Source organism: Orcinus orca, chromosome 14, assembly GCF_937001465.1.
Source record: "Orcinus orca chromosome 14, mOrcOrc1.1, whole genome shotgun sequence".
Classification (NCBI taxonomy): domain Eukaryota; kingdom Metazoa; phylum Chordata; class Mammalia; order Artiodactyla; family Delphinidae; genus Orcinus; species Orcinus orca.
In genome coordinates this window covers 44217599-44229627 of record NC_064572.1, presented here as the reverse complement: position 1 = coordinate 44229627, position 12029 = coordinate 44217599, and the positions used below count along the sequence as shown (strand labels likewise).

The following is a 12029-nucleotide window of genomic DNA, read 5'->3' as shown; positions in this document are numbered from 1 at the left end:
CTTGCGTCTCCCTCCCTCCCACCCTCCCTATCCCACCCGCTCTGCTGCCGGACTTCCTGCAGCCCCTCCCAGGGCACACCCAGGAACTGCAGTGTGAGGTACCATCAATCTTAGGAGAAGAGAGTGAGAATTCCCTACAGCAGTATTTTGCAAACTTGAATACTATCCTTTGAAAGGCCAAGAACAGGCCCGGGTTGACTTAGTTATTGCTGCTTACACAATGACTTAAACAACACAAATATTCAAGTTTATAAGTTCCTTGATAACCATAAAAATAAAAACACATTTACACATTAAATACAAACACAATTACAACAGCAATAAAACTCAAACCAACAACATTAATTTTATGTCACTGCTGAGCTTGGTGTTTGCAAAAACAAGTTGCTTCCTAAATGAATATGGGACTGAATACAAGGTAGATTCTTCTGGGGCTGATGGGTTCTCACTGCAGCATGCTAAGATGACACAATCTCCCAGTGTGGACAGTATGTAAAGCTATACCATCGGAGATCATCCCATTGCCAATGCAGGAAAGACACAGAGATGATTGATGGCCAGTGTCTTGTATTAGGTATCAGAGAGTCCAGCAGGGACATTTACGATGCTGTGTGTAGAGATTTGTATAGGAAACCGTGGGGGCTCTGAAGAGGGGACCTAACTCAGCCTTTGGGGGCTTGGAAGGCTTCCTGGAAGAGGTGATACCGCTTCAAGCAGAGTCTTGAAAGGATAGAAACCCAGCACCCCCCTGAAGGGGCAACTAGCCCAAACATCCCAAACTGAGCTAGGACTGGGGCTCTGCATCTCTAGAATAAAGGCTATCACTATAAAGAAGGAAAAGAGGGTTTCTTTTGCCCTCTAGAGAGCTCATCCCTTTGTCCCCATGATCTTCTCTTCAGGCAATTAACAGTTGAGCAATTTCATCATCAGAGAGCCATTCATTGACTGAAGACTTGTCCTCGTCTATTTTAATTATAATATCCTTGGAAAGCGCGCACACTAAGACAATATCAGCCTTTTACGTGAATTATTTCACCAGTTAGCTAGAGGTTCAGAGAAAGTCCCTGAGGGAATGGGAATGGAGTTAGGGCAGGGCTGTGGCAGAGAAGTGGGACCAGATCTTGGAGCTCACCTGCGGAGGGGTGGGTGCCAGGAAGAGGGAAATGTACCCTGAAGATGTCTTGTATCTCTCATCCGTCCGTGTGTGGAGTGGGGTGCATGTGACTGTGCCCTCAGGGGAGTAAAAGGGTAGGTAGGGTGGGATGTCTTCTCACTCACCTCTGAAGGAGGTTACTCTAGATGCTGCGCAAAGCACTAGCTTCTTGCATCTTGTCCTCATCCAGACAGGAAGGCTGGGAGGTACAACCTGGCCTGCCCGAGTTAGAGGCTGGCTGAGCTATCAGCCAGGCTTCCCTTTTGACCAGCCCTGGCTCGATTTGGGCCAGTGTTTTGGAGGAGCCTGAGCAGTCCTGACTCTGATTTTACTGGACTCAGCACTCCTCTGCAGAGGCAGAGAGGAAAGCCAGGCTGGCCGTGAGAGACTGGGCTGAAAGATGCCTAGTCCAAGAACAGCATGGTGACCTGGAGCTGCTGGAAGACAATCAACAGCCAGTTTTTCTTGGACATGACTCTGAATCTTGTGCACCCTCTTCTCACAAAGCCCCAGAAGCCCTCGGTTGCCCCGGTGACTGCGTCAGTGACTTCCCATCGCTCTCTCTGTTTCTAAAGTGCGCGTGATGATTGGCATTTTGCGTGGACTGTTATTTCCCAGGCAGGACTGCCCAGGGCAATGTAGGGCATTCATGTCATGGCCCCTGCCTCTGAATGACAGTAGTTCATCCACCCCTCAAATCATTGTGACAATCAAAAATGTCCCACACATTTCCAAAGACCCCCTAGGGGGTCCAAGCTGCCTACTGAAGGTTGTCTCTCCAAGGACAGCCTCTGCCAACCTCTAGCACTGACCTTTCCTTGTTTGATTAACCCAAAGTAATAAGTACCCACAGGGCACAGGGGATGGAGCAGGGAGATCAGGATGGGCTCACCCATGTGGGGATGATGGGGTGCTGAGGGGGTGGGTGCTGGCATGAGAGCTGCTCCCAGCTCCAGATCTCTGTGGCCCAATAAAGGCTGCTAGTTAGGAACATCTGAAATGCACGAGAGGAGAGAAGTATCTTCTCCCAGACTCCCAGGCTATGTTTTTCAATCCCAGGCTAGGGTGAGTGCATGAAGAATTTTCTTGGTTCTCTTGTTGCCTTTGTTTGGGGATAGGCTGTCCCTCTCCGTGATAGCTGACGTTGGTGGCTGAGTCTCTATTCTCCTGGCTCTGTATCCCCATCTCGATTTGTCAGCTGCCTTCCTCAGCTCCCTCTTTGGCTGCCTCCTTCTTTCCTCCTCCTCCCTTCTTCCCTGCTGTTATGGGCTGAATTGAATCTCCCCCAGAATTCACATGCTGAAGTCCTAAACCCTAGCACCTCAGACAGCGACTGTACTCGGAGATAGGGACTTTAAGGAGGTAATTAAATGAAAATGAGATCAGTAGGGTGGGCCCTAATCCGATATGACTGGTGTCCTCATAAGAGAAGATTAGGACACAGACACACAAAAAAGAAAGACCAGGTGAAGACACAGGGAGAAGATGGCCATCCACAAGCCAAGGAGAGAAGCCTCAGAGGAAAGCAAACCTGCTGACACCTTGATCTCAGCCTTCTAGCCTCCAGAACGGTGAGTACAATACATTTCTGTGGTTTAAGCCCCCCCAGTTTGTGGCACTTTGTTACGGTAGCCCAAGAAACAGCTTCCTTTCTTTCTCCTTCACCCCTGAGATATATATTGATGGCCCACCATGCACTGGGCACTGTGCAGGAATGGGTTTTCTAGGGCTCAGTACTCAGCCCTTCTCTTGTCTCAGATCCTGGACAATGACACTTGTTTTCAAGGCATCTCACATTGGCTTGAGGATGAGTCAATTGTCTTTTCTTTTTCTCTACCCTCACTGGGAGTTATAGACTCTGAAATTCAACATTTCTCTTGGATTATTGTCAATAGCATTGGAGATATCAGACTCAACGTAGCCCCTGCCTCCAAACCTAGTGGTGCCTCCTCTGTGATGCCTGGGGGACCCTTGCAACATCTCTCCTCCTTCACTGATGGCAACCACCATCATTGGGATGAAGTACAAACTCCTGGATCTGCCATTTGCGGGGCCGCTAGGGCTTTGTTCCTGCCTGTCTCTCCATCCACATCTCACTCCCCAGACTCAACTGGTCTTTTAGGCCCCCAGAAGCCACCTTCAGGACTTGAAAGTCCTGCGTCCTTTAGCCTCTGTGCTTTGGCACATGTTCCCTTGCCTGGAACAGTCCATCACCCGCTGCTGGCGGGACTCTCCCAGCATCCTTTAATTTTCAGTTCAAGGGCTGCTTTCATGGTAGATGTTGCCAGCAGGACTATAGGAAGAGGAAACAGGCATGGGCGCTGTTGTGATCAGTGATATAGATGACCTGTCCAGTTCCCAATCCCACCCTCTTTCCAGTCCCTTCCATCTGGAGACTTCTAGAATCTGCGGGCCGTTTTCTTTCTGCATCCAGCCTGCAGAGCCTGACAACCAAGCTCACAATCACTGCTAAGGTCATGGAATGACCCAAACTTATATACTATAGCTTTGGAGAAGCTATTTCTATCTAGATGTACTGCCAGCCTCATAGCTTCATATTTCCTCACCTTTAGGGAAAAACCAGTGCACTCCACACCCCTTCCCTAGTTGTGCGTGGGAAAGATGCTGCAGGTTTCATGAAAGTTCCACCATTGCTGGCTGATGGCTGCTTCTTCTGATTGGATGGATGCGTCCTCTGTAACCATGATCTCTTCTTTTCTATCCTCCCTCCATCAGTCACAGCTGAAACCCTTTCTGTCCGGAGTGTACTCTTTGTTCACTCCCTATTGGTGATAATTCAAGCATGCAACTAAGTGCTTTTGGCTCCAGAATGCCTGCGAGCATTAAGGAGGAGGAGACCTTAAAAATTACTTGTATAAATCCAGACTGAAAAAGCAACAGAGAAACCCACCGAACACCTTAGAAGGGGGTGTTTACTTTTCTTTGGTGCTTTTAGTTTAGGAATATACTTGCTATACACAAAATCAAGCTGATTAAAAAACTGTGCCCTCTTCTTTCATCTCAGACGAGGTTTTAGTAAACAACTGAATAATGGAAGAGGAAAAGGAGACCTCCACTCCCCAGCCTGCCATGTGATCGCAGAACACATTTATTTTGAGGGAATTTGGATTTCTAAGATTCTTTCAGTGGTGACCGATAGAATCAGGATTAGTTGAGTAGGGCCTCCGCATAGCTTAGTGTCCACCGGGACCTGGATCAACTTCAAAACAGTCTGAATGCTCGTCTAGAAACTCCAGACAGGAGGGATTTTTAGAAGAGATAACTTAAAAAAATAATTGGATTGTATTATTCTTCTAATTTAGAACATAGACCTGATGGAGCCATGGGTTGGACAAATAAGTTGGTGGAGGATTTTCAAATTGTCCTAAGGTTGTAAGCGAGTGAGCAGGCAGCAGCGTGAAGGTCAGTATCTGGAAGGTCTTTGCTATTGTAGTCCAGAACAACGGAAATACTGCATCTCATCTGGGTCACTGGCGGTGTCTGCCCAGGAGACTGGATGTGGTTCCCGGGTCATGCAGCAAAGGTCTTATCAAGATGGTCTGGTAGATTATTTGGGAAGCTGAAAAGTACTGAGAGAGCACACAGCTGAAGAGAGAACAACGTTACGTATCGCAGAACTGCAAGAAAAGCACTTTCCAGCCCCTAAATCTCCAGCACAGCATCAATTCTGGCAAAGAGAAACCGAGGCAAAGGGTGGGCATTTAAGACTAATGCTGAGTGGAATATCTGCTCAGTTCTGTGAGGAGAGAACGATATTCAGAAATGATACAATGGGGGACTTCCCTGGTTGTCCAGTGGTTAAGACTTCACCTTCCAATGCAAGGGGTGTGGGTTCAATCCCAGGTTGGGGAGCTAAGATCCCACAGGCGCCTCATGCGGCCAAAAAAACAAAACATAAAACAGAAGCAATATTGTAACAAATTCAATAAAGACTAAAAAAAGGGTCCATATCCAAAAAAAAAAAAAAAAAAAAACTTAAAAAAAAAGTGATACAACGACCAAAGCAAAAATTGGCTCCTTTAAATGTGACTGACCTGTGTAAAGGGCCCTTTCTACTTTCCACCAATGAGGAGTAAATAGCAAGCACAAAGGTTGAGGTGGGAAGTCATGGAGGACACCAAACAGTCCTGCCACTTCCTTAGCGCCCTACCCACGTGCAGTCATGCTGACATGCCATTTTACATGTGGACAATGAGGTTCAGAGAGGTTGTGTTGCCCAAGGACCCACAAGTGGTACCCAGGGTGGGATGTTGGTTGACTTTCAGAACCAGCGCTTCTCCTCTGGCATCCTCTCCCCTGTCTCACCAAGCGCTGTCTTCCATAGTCAGAATCCAAGTTCCCCGTCCAGATACTCTGTGGCCCAAGAGCCCTGGACAGGTCTCCAGTCCTCTTTGAGCCTGAGCTTACTAACCCATAAATTGGAGCCTGGGACCTCACAGGGATGGGGTGTGAGGCTTAGTTGCTCACACATGCAAAGTGGATTCCAAGCTCTGGTCTGGAAGTCTCCCAGAAATCCAGAAATGTGTGCATTCCTGGGCTGTAGGACCCAGTTCGACATCCGTTCTTGCTCTCACTTCTTGTCCTTGGCATCAGACCCAGCAGCCTTGCAGCCAGTTCCCCGTTGGCTCCCCAGTTCCATCACCCACCTGGTGGTGAGAGGTGGGGCTGCTCCCTCCAGTCAGACTGTCTGGACAGTCAGCCCAGTCCCTGTAGGGCCCTGCTCCTTGTGAGGATCTCCAGCTAGAAGAGCCCTAGGGAGCCCCTGGCCCCCTGGGAGTTCCTGGCATTTGGAGAGATCACAAGGGCTGTACACCCACTGGCCTGGGCTGCAGGGTGGACGTCTCCTCTGGGACGTGCCCTGGGGCTGAGTACCAGTGGGCAGCACCACCTCTGTCTCCACGCCTTCCCCATCCCCATTCACTGCTTTTAGAGAGAAGGAGAGGGTGCCATGTTCTCTTCCTCTTCCAGGGACCCCAGTCCCAATTAGGCCCCACCTTTTCTGGAACCCCACAAAGCCCTCCCCTGACAGACACGCACAAAACATACCTAATATACACTTTCTTTGCTGTAGAGATGCTGGATTAGCACATCAGTCAGGCTCAAACTTAGAAGCATGGTGAAAAGACCATTGGCTCAGAGTAATCTGGGCTGAATGGCCTTGTCATCACATCCTGGCAAGGATCAGCCCTTTCATCTCTCTGCCTCTGCTTCCTTATCTGTAATAATAAGAGTAAAGATAGGTGACATTCACAGGCCAGGGGCCAGGTGCAGTGCCGTAACTGGAAATGTCTTACTTGATCTTCAACATCCAATGAGGGACATGCCAATTTTCCCATTGTACAGGTGGAGGAAACTGAGGCACATGGAGATTGAAAAGCTGTCCCAGGGTCTCACAGTGTCGGGATTTAGTGACATGGTGCAAAGTATCTAGCCCAGGTCTGTGGCTGAGGGCACCCTAAGCAGCCATTACTGTTTATAGTGTCCACACACTCTGAACTTATCTGTGTGGACCTTCTCAATTTTCCAAGCGTCTCCGTCCCTGATACCCTCCCACCCGCATCCAAATTCAGCTGCTCCTTGGCTCCCAAAGGTCTCTGTGGAGCGACTGCAGGAGGTTCCCTGGGCAGCAGATTAGCCTTAGGTCAGGGAAGCCCCCGAATTTGGGAGTCGCCCCCCACCCTCTTCCCAACCTCCAAGACACCCTCCCCTTAGCAATAACTGGCCTGTAATGCAAAGTGACCTCCAATGTCATTGCATCTAGTATGTCCTGTGTCTGAGCCATCGCCTCTCAGAACCTCAGTTTTCACATCTGTGAAAGGGGGGTGGTGAAATGAGCCGCCCACAGATCACAGAGAGGATCGCTGGCGGCGGCCCGCGCCTCCGCCGCTCGGGGCGCCCAGAAGCTTTGGCCCGGCGGGGGCAGGCGGCCCGAGGGGCGGGGGCGGGGGCCGGGGCCGAGCCGGGGGCGGGCGCGGGGCGGGCTGCGCGGCGGTGGGGTCGGTGTGTGGGGGGGCGGGTGGGGGTTGGTTGTGGTGGCGGGCGGGCGGCGGCGCTGCTCCCGCGTCACAGCGCCGGGCGCGGCGGGGAGATGCGGCTCCTGGCGCTGGCGGCGGCCGTGCTGCTGGCGCGGGCTCCGGCCCCGGGTAAGCGCGTTGGGACCGGGCGCCTCGGTGACCCCTCGGGTGGGGCGAGGGCGGCCGGCGCCGGGGAGCCCGGGGCTCGGGGCTTGGGCCTGGCCGGGAGGCCCTGCCGCCTCTGGGCTGTCCCCTCCCGGTCCCCGTCGGCGTCCGTGGGCCCGGGTCTGGTTGGCCAGGCGGTGGAGCACAGCGGCGCCTCCCAAGGGTCGGGGATGCTGCGCCCCTTCCTCGCTCCCCGCCCGGCCGGGACCCCAGCGCTCCGCGGAGACCCTCCGCAGCCCGGTTCCCTTCCAGGGGCCAGGCCTCCAAGTGGAAGATGCGAGCAGAACCGTGCGAGCCCTAGTTTTGGTTTGTTTTCTGTTTTCTTCCCAACAGGCAGCACCGACAGCTGTTGGCAGGTTAGCGTGGGCAGAAACTTCCCTTTAACTCTCTTCGGAGAGTTCCTCGGAGGACCCGGTCCGAAGGGGCCGGATCTGCGCCGCTGGCGGTCGGGGTCTGAGGACTTGTTCGCGGGCGTTTCATGATGACCAGGCCTGGGGAGATAGGGGATCCGCGGCTGCCTGGAGCCGCGGGCCCTTTACCCTTTTCCAAACCACCGTGCTTTAGGGCAGCCCCCACCCGCATTGCTAGCTTTCATTTGGGGTTTCTGCTCCCACTTCTAATTTGCCGAAGAATTTTCTCTCCTTATTTCTCAAGGCTGAAAGGGCTGTGCTGGCTAGAATAATAGTAATAATAAATATATCGATGGCACTCACATTTTCTGGGTGTCCATTGGGAGCTACAGTTATCTCATATAATCATGACAGTGCCCAAAAGTAATAATGACGAGAGTAAATATATATATCCAAGTGCTTTGCAAACATTAACTCAGTTAAGCTTGCCTCTGAGGGAGGTGCTATTATTATTACCCCCATTTTATAGATAAGGAAACTGAGGCCAGGTCTATGCGTTGACTTGCTTGACAAGGCTTATACGTGGTAGAACTGGGATTTGAACGCAGGAGGCCTGGCTAGGCTGTGTTGCTGGTGTTTTGTAAGTAAGGGGGCTGATGCGTAGAGTTAAGTAATTTTCCAAGGGTGGCCCAGCTACCAAATGGTGGAGCTGGCATTTGAGCCAGCATAGACCAGAGTTTTAGGGGGGAGGAACTTGGATCACAGTGGGAAGAAATTTACCCATTGTCCCCTGGCTACCAGTGCAGTGGAGTTTCCAGTGAACTTGAAATCGGCCCTGTGGAAAACGTTCCTTTCACAGTTGTCACTGTCTTGGCTGACGGTTACTGGAGGTTTGACTGAGATGGTTGGGCCAGGGCAGCTCTAGTGGCCAGCAGCCAGTGAGATACAGGGGACACAGGGATCTTTGTCGCCTGTGCTCCATGACCACCTTCTTAATTGCAGGTGCTGTCAGAGAGGGTGTCCCCAGAGAGGGGCTTTTTGGGGGTCAAAGACATTCTCATGTTTCCAGGAGACCTCAGGAGCCTAGAGAGCTGGAATTAGAGAACCGTTAGAGTCCACCCTGGCTGTGCCTAAGGCTGTGTAATGATGACAGCCCTTGCTAGTGCAGCACTCATGTGTGCCCGTCTCTTTTCTAAATTTTTCACCAACAATCCCTCATCATATTCCCCCTCAAGAGAGAGCCTGGCAGAACCACTTTATACCTAAGTCTGGACTCTTACCTGGTACACTTTTCTGCCTCTCCATTGTGGGGAGAAGCGGGACCTTAGGGGTTACCTAGTCCCACCTATCATTTTACAGAAAAGCAAAGTGAGGGGCAAATATTTACTAAAAGCCGTGCTGTGGTCCAGATTGGTGAGTGAGTGTTGTCTCTGATGCCAGATGGCCTAGGTGCTAATTCCAGCTCTGCCATGTTCTGTGTGAGCCTGTGTAAGTGGCTTAGCCTCTCTGGGCCTCAGCCCTCTTGTCTGTAAAAATGGGGATAAACATACTATGAGGATAAATTGAGAAAATACATCTACAGTAGAACAGTACTTGGCCTAGAGTTCACACCCAGCAAATGTTAGCGTTCATCTTTGGTCAAGGCCATGTGTTTGTCCTGGTTGAGAGCTATTTTAAGGTGGCCGCCTTAATATGAACACATTACCTACTCTATAGACTGAGTCTCTGCTTGGTGCTCGGTAAATACCGGCTTCTAATGCCATGGGTTTTTAAGTAATACAATTGTATTTCTTTCAGAGATTTATTTGTCATGAATTCAGACTGTCCTTTTAATAAGAATGAGATTTGCACTGCCAACTGGAACACACAATTTGCATTCAGGGAGCCAGGAGCTCCTGGCTCCCTGAAAGGATGGGGGGCAGTCTGTTCAGGACAGAGAAGAAGTGTGGAGCACGGAGCCACTAGCACATCTCTAGCCAGGTTGGAACAGAGGGGCCCCAGCCTTGCTACCTCTGTGTCCTAGGTGAGGCAGGTGCCTTGTTTTTGTTAGAAGTTCTATACTCCCCTGCACCTGTAAGTTGCTATTTCTCACTTCATGATGAGTGTGAGAGGAAGAGAGAGAGGGACGGAGGGAGAGGGGGAGGTTGAGTACTACATGAGTTGGTTGTGTACTGTTGGGCCACACTGATGTCCTTTTAGGCTGTTTTGTGAGCTTTAGTCCTTTTCACAACATTATCCAAATGGGATCAAGAGGATTAGACCCCATAAATTTTATCCACAGGAACTTAGTGGTCACTTATAGGCAGAACCAGCTACATAATTTGTGGGATCCAGTGCAAAATGGAAATGCGGGGCCCCTCATTTAAAAATTCTTAAGCTTTTAAGACAGCAACAGCAGAGATTAAATCAAGTGGGGGCCCTCCAAGCATAGGGCCGTGTGTGACTGCAGATCATACCCACAAGAAGCCTATCCTGCTTACAGGTCACTGTGCGTGTCACTTTCTGTTATCCCCACCTGTTGCGCCCTCAGGGAGTGTAAATTTTATCGATATTTTCAAGGTGCTTTCTTGTTGGAGCCTTATACCCACCACACAAGGCATCATCTTCCTATTTTTGAGATGAGGAAACTGAGGCTCTGAGGGCCTCACTCCTAATAGAACCAGGGTTCCAGCCCGGCTTTGCTGGATTCCAACCCCTGGCTCTCTGCCTATAGCCCCGCTACACCACTGGGAAGGCTCTGGGCCTTGAGCGTCCTAGCGCCCAGCCCACGGTGGGGCGGGCACACCCACCTACCAAGTCATGGAGCACGTGCTTGTTGAAGGAATATGGTTCTCTGCAGCAGGAATCCCAACCCTCTGTTTTGGGTCAGTCTCTTTCCTGCCCATGTTGTTATATTCCTCCTTTAAGAACTGGTCTTGGGGGCCCTGACTGAGGTGCAACGGACCCTCCTGAGGTCAGTCTGCAAACACAGGTGGCTGCCTGGGCGATGGTGTGGTGCCCTTCACTGGAGGACACTGCACCATGTTCCTCCTGCCTCAGGGCCTTTGCACAGGTAGAATCGTCTTCTAGGAAGATCATTCTTCACTGCTGCCCTGAATTTATGTCATGAATTCTACCTCAGCCTTCAGCTCAGGGTCACCTCTCCAGGGTCTCTTTCCTCCCTGACACGCAGAGATCAGAATCTCACCCTGATTTTTTTTTTTTAATAAATTTATTTATTTATTTTTTGCTTCTTTGGGTCTTTGTTGCTTCACACTGGCTTTCTCTAGTTGCGGCCAGCAGGGGCTACTCTTCGTTGTGGTGTGCGGGCTTCTCATTGCGGTGGCTTCGCTTGTTGCAGAGCGTGGGCTCTAGGCACGTGGGCTTCAGTAGTTGTGGCACGCGGGCTCTAGAGCACAGGCTCAGTAGTTGTGGCACACAGGCTTAGTTGCTCCGCGGCATGTGGGATCTTCCCCGACCAGGGCTCTAACCCGTGTTCCCTGCATTGACAGGCGGATTCTTAACCACTGCGCCACCAGGGAAGTCTCTCACCCTGATTTTCATAAGCCCCACACGTTTTCTCTGTAGCATGTGTTGCTGTTTGTAGTCACATTCTCCTGTGTCTTTTTCCTGATGACCAGTGCCTAGCCCACTGGACTCTCAGCTCTGCGAGGTTAGGGATGTGTCTTCTTCTCCCAGTGTCTGGCACATGGCAGTTCTCAGCAACTATTTGTTGAGTGATTAAGTGAACAAAGCATAAGCTGGGGTGTAAGCTGGAGGAAGCGGAGCACTGAATGTGGAGGTGGCCAGGGGATGGGGGCAGGGGATCTACCTCCTACCTCCTTTCCCTGCAATGCAGGGTCAGAAAGCAAGAAATTAAATTCTCCAGCCTAGAATGACTTCGATGCTTCTCCCTCCTTGGCCGGGAGAGAGGAGACTCTGCCCTGCCCCTGGCTGCTCCCTTACCTTACCTGGTGTCAGAGGGTCTAGTGACACCCCACCTCCCCTGTCTTGTAGTTTGCTTGCCTTGCCCCTCTGCCCTGCAAGGTGTGGAGACCCAGAAGGGAAAGGCCTGAACCCCCATCCCCGGCCCCACACTCTAGTCAGCCTGCCTCCACTGCCTGCCTCTTGGCCCCTCTGCAGCCTAATGACTGCTATGGGGCAGAAGCTGTGTGATGCTCTCTCCTAGTATTTAAACATCCAGCTCAGCTAACATTGGCCAAGCACTGGGTCCTCTATCTGCAGTTTCTCCCCTCCCTCAAGCAATGCCACTTCTCACAGCTGCGTGCCTGAGAGCCGAGTTGTGTTCCCTGGGCTTAAGGTAGTCATTTCCAGTGTCAAGGGGAG

At 51.2% G+C, this 12029-nt stretch overlaps 1 protein-coding gene across 2 annotated transcripts in view; it reads left to right on the top strand.

The window, feature by feature from the left end:
* The first annotated feature begins 7195 nt into the window (after window positions 1–7195).
* Window positions 7196–12029, top strand: part of VSTM4 (V-set and transmembrane domain containing 4) — an 86783-nt gene continuing 81949 nt past the window's right edge. For both annotated transcript variants that reach the window (XM_004286390.3, XM_049697090.1), the window contains exon 1: window positions 7196–7317. In XM_004286390.3, coding sequence (XP_004286438.1) covers window positions 7263–7317 — 55 coding nt within the window. In that variant the 5' untranslated portion in view covers window positions 7196–7262. The remainder of the gene's footprint in view (window positions 7318–12029) is intronic.